Source organism: Eptesicus fuscus, chromosome 3 (genome assembly GCF_027574615.1).
Source record: "Eptesicus fuscus isolate TK198812 chromosome 3, DD_ASM_mEF_20220401, whole genome shotgun sequence".
Classification (NCBI taxonomy): domain Eukaryota; kingdom Metazoa; phylum Chordata; class Mammalia; order Chiroptera; family Vespertilionidae; genus Eptesicus; species Eptesicus fuscus.
This window is the reverse complement of record NC_072475.1, coordinates 106,965,835-106,980,688: the sequence shown is the minus strand read 5'-3', so window position 1 is coordinate 106,980,688 and position 14,854 is coordinate 106,965,835. Positions and strand designations below refer to the sequence as shown.

The window sequence follows — 14,854 nt, the reverse complement described above, 5'->3', positions numbered from 1 at the left end:
ACAGTATGCCGAAGCAAGGGTGCCTAGATCTCACCCAGTCAGATCCTGCCAACTTGGAATTTCTTTATACTTTCTCTCACCCTTCCCATCCTTACCCTAGATAACTTAGATCCAAGAGCCCTTGAATTAGAATTAGTATGTATAGCTTCTTTCTAACCTCATTTAAATTTGCTCTAAGCCCTTGTCTGAGGGAGACTGAGTCTTCCCTTCTGTCTCCCTGTCTGGCTGCCTGCATAATGAATAAATCTTTTTTTTCTGGGAAAACTATTGCCTCGGACTTTGGCCTCTCTGTGCTCGAAGGACATCAAATTTCTTGATATTGTTCAGTAACAGTGGCAATTCCAATATCCCAACTTGAGGAAACGTTGCAACAGATCTCTTCTTAGCTTGAAGTGTGTTTCTCTACTACACTGTCCTCATCCCCACTGAGCTACCACCTGCCCCAGGGTCCTGTGTCTGTGTGTCTGTACCACACCATGTGACTCCCTCGCTTCACCATGGCCTTCCTTTTCTCCTTTTATACAGTTATCCTCAGTGATTTCATGACACCTGGGGAGGTGACCTTGATCTCATAGGTCACTTACCTCTCTAGTTTGTCCCATTCTGTCTGTCATACTATACACTGTGTGGTCACAACTCTGTCACACACAGGACTGTACTCTGGACCTTGACACTCTAAAGATGGCCAGTTGCTCCACTCTCCTGTCTTGTGAAGGCCTCTACCCTGGTCCATTTGTGCTGGGTTCTTCTGCAGCCGATCTCTGCTCCCAGTCACCCAAGGCTTCCTATACAGCTGCTCACAGGACCTTGACTTTCAGCCATGAAAGGCACTATAAACTCCATGTATGTAGTAGAACTCACTATTATTCATTCTGTCAGACTTTAATTGGCCAGAGTCTAACAAACCTTTATTAGGGAATCAAGCAGGACATGAGGGATGTGATAGACTAGTTTCTTTTTCCTCAAGCCCTCCATCTTATCTGTCCCTATGTCCTCACCCTTTTCATAAGAAGAATATTTCACTGAGAATAAAGCATAGATTTACCTCCTGAATATATTGTTTCTTCATCTATACTCTTATTTTCATGAGCTGAATAATGGCATTTCCTTCTCCATTTCTACCACAATCTGCTGTTACCAAATGCCCAATGCCCAACCTTGGCACTGTCTAGACTCCTCCTTTCCTAACCTTCCCTAATGCCCACCCTTTCAGCAGGTCCTCTTAACACCAGCTTTAAAATAAAACCAGAATGTGACAACTTCATTTCCGCCATTTTTAAGCTGGTCCAAGACTCATTTATTTGCCCAGATTATCACTACAACCCTCTAACCAAACCTCTTCCCTTGTCTCCTACAGTCACCGAATCACACACTAGCCAGACAGTCCTTTAAAAGTGTTCATAGGATCATCACTCTCCAGTTCAAACCCTTGCAGGGCTTTTAGGATAAAAATCTAAGGTCCTGACTATGACCTCTTAGGTCCTCTCGCATCTCACCTCTTCCATCTCTCCCTTTCCTCAGACATACCAAGTCCCCCTCCCATCTTGGGACCTAGAATGCTCTTCTCACACAGCTCTTTCCAACTAAGTGGATTGTTGCTTCTCATAACTTAGATGTCTTCACCAGTGGCACCTCCTCAGAGAAGCCCTCTTGATCACCCTACCTAAAATAGTACCATTGTTACTTATTCTTTCTCATCTGCCTTAATATTATTATTATTTTAATAATAGGTTAATCCTCACCTGAGGACATTTTTCCATTGATTTTTAAAATTTTATTATATTTTTTTAAGAGAGAGAGAGAGTGGAAGGGAGAGGGAGAGACAGAAAGAGAAACATTGATGTGAGGGAGACACATCGATTGGTTGCATTCTGCACACCCCAACCAGGACCTGGATCAAGCTTGCAACTGAGGTATGTGCCCTGGGCCAGAATCAAACCCGAGACCCTTCAGTACACGGGCCAACACTCTATCCACTGAGCCAAACCAGTTAGGGCTCATATCAGCCTAAATTTTTTTATATGTTGTTTATTTCCTTAGGAAGCCTGTGAGGATCATGAGGGCAGGGCTTTTCATTTCTACTCCTCTATATAGTAATTTATTGTTTCTCACGTGAGATACAGTTTTAAGTACATAAAACAGAGTTGATTCTTATATTATTATTTATTAATTATTGTATTGTTTTCCATTTGCACATCTATAAACCTACTTCTGCCCCACCCTGAATTTGGGAACTGCTAAATTACTGAGAAAAGGCCCCTCCCTAAGAGCCAACTTTACAACTAATAGTTGAAAAATACAGTTCTTATGAAAGAAAATACACCCCTGAATTTAAGTTACGGTATTTCAGCTTTTATTCTGTTAAACATTTATTGAATTCTTATACATTTCAGATAATGAGTTAGATACCAGAGATTTAAAATTTCAAGTGGCAGCCTCTGTCCTTATGATCCTATCCTCAGACACAGGCAGGGGAACATTCAACCACGTTCAAGATGATCAGTATTGTCTGGGGTGTGTTCTAGCTGCGTGGAGAGAGACCATCTCTGCTGGCTAAAACCTGGGTGTCTGGATGCCCAGCACCATCAGATTTCTTCCTCAGGGCTGTGCATTTTTTTTGGTAGATGAATGCAATCACACACATGCAGACACATTTCCCTGTGTACCCTCTTGACCACCTCCTTCACTTTCTTAAGCAACAATCATTTGGAAGGAATACCTTTCTGACAAGTCATTTGTGGAGAAGCTGTAAAATCTATTGCACACCTCCACCCCATGCGTACCTAGGAAGGTGGAGTAACAGTAGTGATCTCCCACCCATGAGTACCTGGGAAGGTGGAATAACAGTAGCAATCTCCCACCCATGAGTACCTGGGAAGGTTGGAGTAACAGTAGCACTCTCCGTTTTCACCCCATGGGCATGTATTGAGTAGGGCCTTGTGGCCATGTTTTTAAAGATAATAGTCACTTTGTCTCCAACATCTGCATGAAGTTGTGGACCTGGCAAGAGTGAAGAGGAAGAGTGGCTTATATGCTGTCAGATCAGAAGTGCTAACTCAGGAATAAAAACATAGATTGGATAATTTAGCATTAAGGCCCTAGTCTGTTTTACCTCCTGTGGCTCCATGCTGTATTACTATTGGATTATACCTCATTCCAGATAAAAACACCCGTATGGCTGCAATCTCTTATCTTCAGGCCTGGGGAGGTTTGGGCCTGAAAGCCCCCTGCAGGTTAATGGCCTAATCCTGGTGAATCACTGTGACTCATCCCTGGCCAGGAGTCCTGAATTTCCGGGGCATGAATTAATAACTGCAGGCAGTCCTGCATTTAAAAGGATGGGTGGGGCTACCATGCCCATTTCCCCTCTCCAGCCAATCGTAGCTTGTTTCCTGTCCGGGAGAATTTCTGTGAACCAGCAACACTGCATTCTCCCTGGGGTGGCTTTCTCTGAAGGCTGAGGATAACCAAGCCCTAGAGAATTCTGTTAGTATGGAAACACAGTGGTGTCCCCTATACTTGATAATTTTCAAGGAAATTCCCAAGACCAGTGTTAGTAAAGTTCTTAAACATTCTGTCTTAAAATTATTCCTGAAAAATTGAAGAGATCTTTTCCCCCTGCTGTGTGCACAGTAACACTTTTTTCTTTCCTTATCTCCTTATCTATATATAAATTTCTCCCGTTTAGAGTTAATCATTTACATCTTAATTTGAAGAGTAAATAGCTATGATTTTTTTTTTTTTTTTTGAGGGATGGGAGAATCATGGAGAATTTGGTTAGGAATTTCATTAGAGTGTAATTTCTAGGAATTTCACCCAAACTATAAGCATCAGTTTAATAAACACCAAGTATATTCAATTTCATTAGTATATGGGATAATATATTGCTTTTGACACAGTATTTTATTATGCCATATTTATAGGCTCCTCATTTTTATTGAGTGACATTTTATTTTTTAAAGATCTAATTGGCTTTATTAAGTGATTCATTAATTTGGCAGCCTCCCATATAGCAACTAGAACTCTCCTATTTTTATTTAAATAACTGATACATGAACCAAGAAAATGAAACTCCTGGACATGGACCATCACCACATGCAGCAGCACATCCCTTGCCCACACCTGGTGAACTGGAGCTGTTAGAGTACCTAGAATGCCCAGATGTTCTTCTTCAGCTTTTCTCTCCACTGGAACTTGGAATGTGCCATCAGTGTATTGCCGATACACAACTTTCTTGTACTTTGAGCCTATGTAAAATTCTTCCTTATCTAAAAATGCATTATTTGAAACACTTAAAAAAAAACACAAACACACATACACACAACTAAGTTAGTATTTGTCTTAATGAAAGTGGAAGTTGAGTTTTAATAATATTATGAATAAACATACAATTTTTATTTAAGTAATTATGCTAGTTTTCAATACCAGTCTCCCATTCCCGCAGGACTTTAAAAACAGACACGGGTGGTAGAAAGTGCACCTAGCCAGAGTGGAGCCCAGACTCTGCCTCTAAAATGACCTCCAGCTAGTCATTTCTCATTGGAGTCTTGGTTTCTTCTCCTCTGAAATGAGGTATTAAAGGCGGTCATACCCAAGGTTTATTTTTTGCTCTAAAACGGTATGGGTCCAGATTTCACCACTGACATGTTCCCTGGATACTATAATGTTTCTAGTCTATAGGAACTGAAGTAGCCATGTTTTTTTAGATGTTTCCTTTACCTAAAGTTTTTATTGACTCCTAATGGCTCCTGTGGCCTTTTGACTGTTTTACCCCAATCACTGAAATAACCTTTTACTCCTTTACATCACAAATCATAATCACCATCGCAGTCAAACTGCCCAGGTAACCACTGCCCAGACACATGTTATGAACCAGATCTGAATACATGCCCACCCCCATCTGCCCAGTCATACTACAAAGGGCTGGTGCATTATGTGGAAGATGACAGAGGGGACAGTACAAAAGGGCTAACCACAGGTGGGTGAGGCTGCTCTAAATGGATGGTTCTGTAGCTTCAACCACCACCCTTAGCTAACATCTATTCAAACCAAACTTATTTTTTTATTCCCATGATTTATTTCGAAAGGTACCCAGCCCCAGCAGAGGGAGCCATGATTTACTTGTTATTAGTAGTTTTGAACCATATTTTCCTGAAACTTCTTGGAGGGCAGAGACCATATCTGTAATACTGCCATCAATTTAAAGTTTTCTTTCATACATACTAGTAATAGCTTTAAAAATGTGAAATAACTGGTTAATAGACTAATAACAAAATCTTTGGAGAAAAGATAGCATAAATAGCAAATAGTTGATAGAGAAAATAATACTTTAGCTTTGAACTGAGGCATTAATTGTGGTGTGAGTTTGAAAACAGTGACAAGATAAGGGCACATGAATATAAGAAGACAGTCCAATAGAAAAGAAACATGAATAACTACAAAAGAAACATGAATAACTACCAATTTTTTCCTGTGAGAAAATTGAGAGAAACTGAAATTAATGAGAAGGATGCATAGGAAGCATTTTGTTGTTATTATTTAACACAGCTGTTTATTTTACTGCAATTTAACATAATTCTGCCTTCTTTGAACGAGAAACTAAAAAAATTGGGAATCCGCCTAGAGAATTACCTTTGGTCTTGTAAGCGATGCAGCTCCTTTTCCCATTCCCTGCTTGGAGAGTAATCCCATTCCACCTCCACCGCGGCAATGAAGTAGGTCCGCTCTCCCAGGTATAGGTTTGGATTCTCAGATAGCTGCCTGCGTTGGCTCACAGTGTATTTTTGCTTCATGCCACCTGTGTAGTGATCAGTTGTGAGGCACTCAACATCGAAAGTTCCTTGAAAGGTAAATGAGAAAGCATGTCACTCCTTTGCTCAGTGCTTTCCATGGTCCATCACTTCATTCAGAATAAACACCAAAGTCTTTACTGTGGCCTGGGTTACATCAGCTGACTTCCCACACCTCTGATCATGTGGCCTACTACTCTTGCCACATGTCAAGGGTTTGCCTGCCTCAGGGCATTTGCATTTTCTGTTTTCTCTGCCTGGAACATTTCTTTTCAAAATATCCACACTATCTCATGCACTCATTCACTGAAATCACTTTTGAATTGTCACCTCCTTAGAGAAACTTGACCCGACTACCCTCATCAGTCACTACAGCCTTCTCCTGCCCGATTATTCTTCAGAGTACTTATCAGCTGCGTGAGAGCAGACAGTTTATCTCTGTTGTTTATTGCTGTATCTGAACTTGTGTAATGAATGAAGGAAAGGTTGTCCTGGACCTGGTTACCTTTTAGTGGCACATAAGAAACAAAGCAACAACAACAGCAAAAAATGCCTGAAACAAGTTAGCATTTTTTCACTTTTTTTGTTTGTTTGTTTTACTCATTCAGAGCCAGACCTGTGGGAGTCTCTGAATTTGCATGGCTATGGTTCTAGTATAAGTTATTTAACTACAGAGGATTGACAAGCCAACACTACATCTAGGCTATAGAGAAATTATGAGAAGTTTAGGTAAAGAGCCTTTAGGGAGTCTTCCAATGTCTAGTCTGATTTACCAGTGTAACAGGGAATGAAAACTTTATACTACTCTGGCTAACCATAGAATAGAACTAAAATAAGAATGAACAAAAGAGATTTAAAAAATGGTGACAGAGTAAGTGGAAGCTACACTGACAGTCTCCCAGGAATAAACTGGAAGTATAAATAAAATACCAAAAAACCATCCTGAAAAGTCAATTGAAGACTAGCTGGAGAGAACCATGATAACCAAGGATGGAAAGTGGAGACTGCATAGAGACTAGTAGAAAGTGCAGAGGCACAAAAGTGTTGGCTGGGCTCTGCAACAGCAGCTGAAGGCCTGGAGGGATGTCTCAGCTGTGGCGGGTTCCTACTGAAAACCCTGGGTTCTAAATCTGAAGCTGGGCATTATAACTCAGAGAATCAAAACTGATAAAGGTGCCCACTGAATGTCTGGCTGTGAAAAGCAGTAGGGTTACTGTCCACCAGTGAGAGATAGCTGGAAATGCAGGCACTCTCTTAAAGGGCCAACAAAAAATTTTGTGTGCAGCCACTCACCTTGGGCTCTGGCAGAGGGAGGGCAGAGAGGACTGGAACTATGTGAGGAGAGTACAGGGTTGGGGGCTCTGGAGTTGAAGCTCAAAGGGCAGCCACCCTGCTTCCCTGTGCTGAATCATTCCATCACACTGCGGAGGACCTTTGCTATTCAGGTGGTTTTTGCCTGAAGGGAAGGCAGTTGCCGCACCCTATTGGAAGACCTCTCACCAGACCCTGTGGTCCATAGCTTGAGGCTAATCAAACTGTAAATTGGACTGAAGGCAGAGGCAGATCTCTGGAGGCTTTGAGTGTTTGCCTGATTTCCTTTTGGGCCTGGGGCTAGGAAAAACAGAACTTGGTGCACATCTCAGTTCTTTCCAAAGGTACCCAGCCCCAGCAGAGGAAGCCGTAAGCTATAGATTACTAATAGTCCAAACAGGATACCAAGAGCCACTCAGAAACAGTGTCTGCTCTAGAGATTGGGAATCATAGCAGATCAACCTAATATATGACACAAACCCAAAATAGGCAGTTAAAATGGGGAGACAAAAACAAACAAACAACAAAAAAAACCACCTCAAATAAAAGAACAAGAGAATTCTCAAGAAGAGGTAAACAAAATGAAGATAAGAAATTTATCTGATACAGAGTTCAGCATAATGATGGCAAAGAAGCTCAACAGCATGAGAAAAGATTTTGTAACCATGAAAAAATACCAGACAAAGAATGACATAGCACTGATAAAGAACACATTGGAAGGAATACACAGCAGACTAGAAGAAGCCAAGAACTGGATCAGTGAATTAGAAGTCAGGAAAAAAAAATCACTCAATAAAAAAGAAAAAAAGGACACCCTCCCCCCCCCCCCCAAAAAAAAAAAAAGAGGGAAGAAAACCAAAAAGAAAAAAAAAAACACAAAAATCAGGAGGACAGCTTAAGGCTGTTGGGAGACACCATGAAATGTAACAATATTCACATTGTAGGAGTGCCAGAGGAGAAGAAAGTAAGCAGGAGATAGGGAACACGTCTGAAGAAATAATGGCAGAAAACTTCCTAACCAAGTGAAGGAAACAGTCACACAAGTCCAGAAGGCATAGAAAATACCAAGCAAGAAGAACCCAAACAAGCTCATGCCCAGACACATCATAATTAAAATGCCAAAAATTAAAGACAAAGAATCTTGAAGGTAGCAAGAGAAAAGCATTTATTACTTACAAAGGAGTTCCCATAAGGCTGTTAGCTGATTTCTCATCAGAAACTCTACAGGCCATAAGAGAATGGCATGAAGTATTCAAGGTAATGAAAAGAAAGGCTCTGAAACCAAGATTACTATATCCAGCAAGGCTGTCATTTAAAATAGATGGTGAAATAAAGAGCTTCCCAGACACACACAAAAAAGGCTAAACGAGTTTACCACTACCAAAAAGGCACTGTAAGAAATACTAATGAGAAGAAGAAATATACTAGAGAGAAACATAGGCATATAGAATTAAAATAGCAATAAATAAGTACCTATCAATAATAACCTTAAACATAAATGTATTAAAAGCTCCAATCAAAAGGTATAAGGTAGCTGAATGGATACAAAATCATGACCCAATTATATGCTGTCTACAAGAGACCCACCTCAGAACAAAAGACACACAGGATGAGAGTGAAGGGATGGGAAAAAATTTTCTATGCAAATGGAAATATAAAAAAGCTGGGGTAGTAATACTCATATCTGACAAAATAGACTTCAAATTGAAGGTCATCACTAGAGACAACAAAGGCCACTATATAATAATAAAGGGATTAATTCAACAAGAAGATATAACCCTGGTAAATATATATGCACCCAATATAGGAACATCTAAATATGTATAAAAAACTTCTAGAAGATATTATGGGAGAGATTGACAGCAATACAGTCATAGTAGGGGACATTAACACTCTGCTGATTTCAGTGGATAGATCTTCCAGATTAAAAACTAACAAGGAAACAGTGACTCTAAATGACACACTGGATCAGATGGATTTAATTGACATTTGTAGAACATTTCACCCCAATGCAGCAGAATATACATTCTTCTCAAGTGCACATGGATCATTCACAAAGATAGATCTCATGTTAGGACAAAAAGCAAGTCTCTACAAATTCAAGAAGACTGAAATCATTTCAAGCATCTTCTCAGATCATAGTGGAATGAAACTAGAAATCAATTATAGTAAAAACACCCCAAACATTCAAACACTTGGAGACTAACTAGCATGTTATTGAACAATGAATGAGTTACTAATGAGATCAAGAAAGAAATAAAAAGACTTTCTGGAAACAAATGAAAATGAACACACAACAAACCAAAATCTCTGGGACACAGCAAAAGTAGTCCTGAATGGGAAGTTCATAGCAGTACAGGCCTACCTCAAAAAACAAGAAAAATTAATAATAAAACTAACCCTACAACTGAAAGAATTAGAGAAAAACAAAATCCCAGAGCAATTAGAAGGAAAGAAAAAATAAGGATTAGAGCAGAAATAAATGACATAGAGACAAACAAAATAAAACAAAATCAAAACAAAAAAAATACAAAAGGTCAATGAAACCAAGAACTGGTTCTTTGAAAAAAATAAACAAGATTGATGAACTGTTAGCCACACTCATCAAGAAACAAAAAGAGAGGACCCCTCCCCACCAAATCAGAAATGAAAGTGGAGAAGTAACAAATGACACCACAGAAATACAGAGGAATGTAAGAAAATACTATGAACAACTATATGCCAATAAGCTGGACAATGTGAAAAAAATGGAAAAATTTCTAGAAAAATACAATCTCACAAAATTAAATCAGGAAGAATCAGAAAACCTGAATAGGTCAATAACAACTGATGAAATAGAAGCAGTAATAAAAAATAAAAAAACTCCCAGGAAATAAAAGCCCTGGTCCAGATGGCTTCACAGGGCAGAATGAGTTTTAACAAACTTTCAAAAGAAATAATTTTTCTACTCCTCAAACTATTAGAAATAATCTAAGAGAAAGGAACACTTTAAAGCTCTTTTTATGAGGTAAACTTTATCATAATTCCAAAACCAGACACTATAAAGAAAGAGAATTATAGGCCAATATCCCTGAAGAACATAAATGCTAAAATCCTCAACAATATATTAGGAAAGCAGATCCAGCAATATATTTTTAAAAATCATACACTGTGACCAAGAGGGATTTATTCCAGGGATGCAAGGCTGGTATAATATTTGCAAATCAATAAATGTGATTCATCACATCAACAAATTGAAAGACAAAAATCATATCAATAGATGCAGAAAAGCATTCAGTAAAACCCAACACCCAGTTTTGATAAAAATTCTCAGCAAAGTGGGAATAGAGGGATCATATCTCAGCAGAATAAAGGTCATATATGACAAACCTACAGTCAACATCTTACTCAATGGGCAAAAACTAAAACCATTTCTCCTAAGAACGGAAACAAAACAGGGATGCCCACTCTCACCACTCTTATTCAACATAGTACTAGAAATCCTAGCCACAGTGTTCAGACAAGAAGAAGAAATAAAAGGCATCCAAATTGGAAAGGAGGAAGTAAAATTGTCATTATTCACAGATGGCAAAATATTGTACATAGAAGACCCTAAAGACTCCACCAAAGAGCTACTAGATCTAATAAATGAATTTGGCAGTTTAGCAAGATACAAAATTAACACCCAGAAATCCATGGCATTTTTATATACCAATTAAAGACCCAGTGCACAAAATTTGTGCATGAGGTGGTGGTGTCCAGGCTGGCCTGCACCCTCTTGCAATCTTGGACCCCTTGGGAGATGTCCAACTGCTGGTTTAGGCCCACAGGGATTGGACCTAAACTGCCAGTCGGACATCCCTCTCACAATACGGAACTGCTCACCTGCCTGCTTTCCTGATCACCCCTAATCACTCTGTCTGTCTGCCTGATAATCCCTAACCACTCGCCTGCCTGCTGATCACCCCTAATTGCTCATCTGCATGCCTGATTGCCCCTAACCACCTTCGCCTTGGCCCCCACCACTGCAGCTTCATCTGGAAGGACATCTGGAATGACGTTGGGAAGGTCATTCGGCTGTCCTGTCTAATTAGCATATTTGGCTTTTATTATTATAGATAATGAATTCTCAGAAACTAAATAAACAATGCCATTTACCATTGCAACAGAAACATTAAGATATTTAGGAATAAACTTAACCAAGGAGGTAAAAGACTTGTACTCAACTACTGGACATTGAAAAAAGAGATATAGATATAAACAAGTGGAAGAATATACCATTTTCATGGATTGGTAGAATTAACATCATTAAAATGTCCATATTACCCAAAGCAATCTATAGATTCAATGCAATCCCTATTAAAATACCAATAGCATATTTCACAGATCTAGAATACTCCAAAAATTTATATGGAACAAAAGAAGATCCCAAGTAGCCTCAGCAATCTTGAGAAGAACAAATTTGGATGGATCACAATACCAGATATTAAGTTATACTACAAAGCCACTGTACTCAAAACAGCCTGCTATTGGCACAAGAACAGGCATATAGATCAATGGAACAGAAATAAGTCCCCAGAAATCAACCCAAGTCATTACACTCAATTTATTTTTGACAAAGAAGGCAAGAATATACAATGGAGTCAAGAAAGTCTTCAACAAATAGTGTTGGGAAAATTGGACAGACACATGCAAAAAAAAAGAAAAAGAAAATTAGACCACTAACTTACACCATACACAAGAATAAACTCAAAATGGATAAAAGACTTAAATGTAAGTCATGAAACCATAAAAATCCTAGAGGAAACCGTAGGCAGCAAAATCTCAGACATCTCTTGTAGTAATATGCTTATAGATACATTTCTGAGGGCAAAGGAAACTAAGGAGAAAATAAATGGAAGTACATCAAAATAAAAAGATTCTGCACAGCAAAAAAAACAAAACAAAACAAAACACCATCAACAAAATGAAAAGGGAGCCCACTCTATAAGAGGACATATTTGGCAAAGATACAGCTGATAAAGGTTTGATATCCAAAATATATAGGGAACTCATACAACTTAACAAGAGAAAGACAAACAATCCAATTAAAAAATAGGCAAAGGATCTAAATAGACACTCCTCCAAAGCAGACATACAGATGGCCAAGAGACATATGAAAAATGCTCAAAGCCACTGATTATCAGGTGCAAACTATAATGACAATGAGGTATCAGCTCATACCTGACAGAAAGCTACCATCAACCAATCAACAAGTGACAAGTGCTGGTGAGGAAGTGGAGAAAAGGGAACACTAGTACACTGCTGGTGGGAAAACAGTATGGAGTTCCCTCAAAAAGTTAAATATAGAATGCCATTTGACCCAGTGATCCCACTTCTAAGACTATATCGTAAGAGACCTGAATGTATGTACCCCAATGTTCATAGCAGCACAATTTACAATAGCGAACATCTGGTACTGGCATAAGAACAGCCCAAGTGCCCATCAGTAGATGAGTGGATAAAAAAGCTGTGGTACATTTACACCATGGAATACTATGCAGCAGTAAAAAAGAAGGATCTCTTACCCTTTAAGACAGCATGGATCGACCTGGAGAATATTATGCTAAGCAAAATAAGCAAGTCATAGAAAGATAAGTATCACATGATCTCATTCATGTATGGAATCTAATGAAAAAAAATTAACTGATGAATAAAAATAGGTCCAGAGACATGGAAGTATAGAACAGCCTGGAATCTCAGAGGGAAGGTGGGAGATGGTGGTGGGTTGGAAGAGATCAACCTAAGAACTTGAATATATGCATAACCCATGGACACAGATAATTGGGTGGTGGAGGCCAGGGGTAGGGTGTCAGGGAAGAATAGAATGGGTCAAATGGGGAAAAGGGACATATGTAATCCTTTCAACAATAAAGATTTAATTAAAATAAGAATGAACTAAAAAGAAAAACAAAGAAATTTATATAAAGCAACCCATATTAATCTGAGTAAGTATTAAACCCAGCTTGCTACTGTGACCTGATTTTTCTCTTGAAACTAGTGCTTACATGCTAAAAGTTTTAAAATATACGTTATAGTTCAGGATTTTCCGTTCCTATGCAAATTTAGGAAACAGCCTGGCCTCAAGACCTGGCTGATGCTAACCACTCATTCACAGGAACTCAGCAGACAAAAAGACCAGATAGCCAGCTCCAGAATGGTCCCCATAAAGATCCATATCAAGGCCTACGGGAAGACGTCCTTCACATCCTACACATCATGCCCATCCACAGTTTTCTCTCCCCTCTTTCAGCCCTATAGAATTTGTTAGCTTGACCAGAGCTGTTAAGATGGGCTTTGGGACAAAAGTCCCCATCTTCTCAAGGGGCCAGTACTTAAATACAGTGCTTTTTTTTTCACCAGCACCTTTCTCACAAGTTTGGCTTTTGTTGCAGTAGGTAGCTAAACCTGGGTTTAGTTACACCAGCTATCTTTAAAAGAACCATAACATAAAAGTAGAATGTGTTAAGGATTCTGCTTTGTGGAAATGGGAGACATCCTAGTCTGTTCTCTTGTTACTCACTTCCCTCCCACTGACAAACAGGAAATGGACCTGTCTGGCATAGAGCAGGCAGTGGCCTAGTCTTGCTCTTCCAAGGGAAGGAATGGTACTTGGGAGGCTTGGGGAAGGGATGAGTTTATCACCCACCACTGGATTATAAATCAAAACCTCGGGAATTGATCCAATAGAATCTTGTCTTGACTTTAAAAAAATACACCTTCAGTATCAGGCTGCATGGTGAGTGTGAGACTTGTTTGAGGGAAGAGGTTTGCTGTGTCCCTCCTTTCTTGTCTTGACAGATACGTGTTTCCTGAGAAGTAAATCCCGTGTACATCGGCCTCATTTCCAGCACTGAATAAGTACCACGTGACCAAATCTCCTTTGCTCATATTGAGACCAGGCTGATTCCCATACATAAATCCATTCATGGCTGTAAAAGGTGAAAAATAACATTTTGAAAGTGGTTTACCTTATGTCCTACTACATGACAACTTCCTAGACTTTGCAGAGCCAACTTATTTAAATTTTAAAAGACCCATTCTGGCCTCTCTACTCCTTTCTGTGTCAGTAGTGGCTTTGCAATTTCTTGATGTTCCCTCCAGAGCAGAAAGGAGCAGAGCTAAATGCAGTGTTCTCAGAGTTCTGTGCCCTAGGAATCTTACTTTTCTTTCAGTTCTCTCAAGGGTCATATTGTGAACACCTAAATATGTGAGAAATACCACCTCTTCCTGGGCACTGTAGACTGGGAATGGGTTTGTTGTTCTAGATGGAAAATTCTATGATTCATCTTGAATTAATAGGGCAGAGTATTTGCAGTACGTTTTCTCTCACTGCTGTTTTCGATAGATAATATCTTTGGCTCCTCCAGAATGCAAAAATGCTAAATCAAAAGGATTATTTTAAAGATTGTGAGTAATGTGACTAGTATCAATCCAATTTAAAAAACCTGTAAAACAACTTAACATTTTTTCTTCTTGCTACAATAATTTTCACATGTCCATTAGTGGTGTGGTGGGTTTTTGTTTTTTGTTTTGTAAACAATTAGCTCACTATCTCTGAACCCTAACTGCATTTTAGAACTGCATTTTCAAATTACACTGGGAGCTAAAAATAAATCTGATGCCAGATTTCAATTAAATAAAAACCTCTGGAGGTTGTCCTGAGCATTTAAAAAATAGCTTTAATAGTTTTTAAAAGCTCCCAGTTGATTCTAATGTGTAGTCAAGGGTGAGAA

At 39.1% G+C, this 14,854-nt stretch overlaps 1 protein-coding gene across 1 annotated transcript in view; it reads right to left on the bottom strand.

The window, feature by feature from the left end:
• LOC103302017 (ceruloplasmin) overlaps positions 1-14,854 on the bottom strand; it is a 61,055-nt gene that overhangs the window by 9,046 nt on the left and 37,155 nt on the right. The window contains exons 11-14 of the mRNA XM_008159009.3: positions 13,838-14,050; positions 5,632-5,839; positions 4,149-4,291; positions 2,872-3,000 (exon numbers count right to left, since the gene is read on the bottom strand). Of these exons, the coding sequence (XP_008157231.2) occupies positions 2,872-3,000; positions 4,149-4,291; positions 5,632-5,839; positions 13,838-14,050 (693 nt within the window). The remainder of the gene's footprint in view (positions 1-2,871; positions 3,001-4,148; positions 4,292-5,631; positions 5,840-13,837; positions 14,051-14,854) is intronic.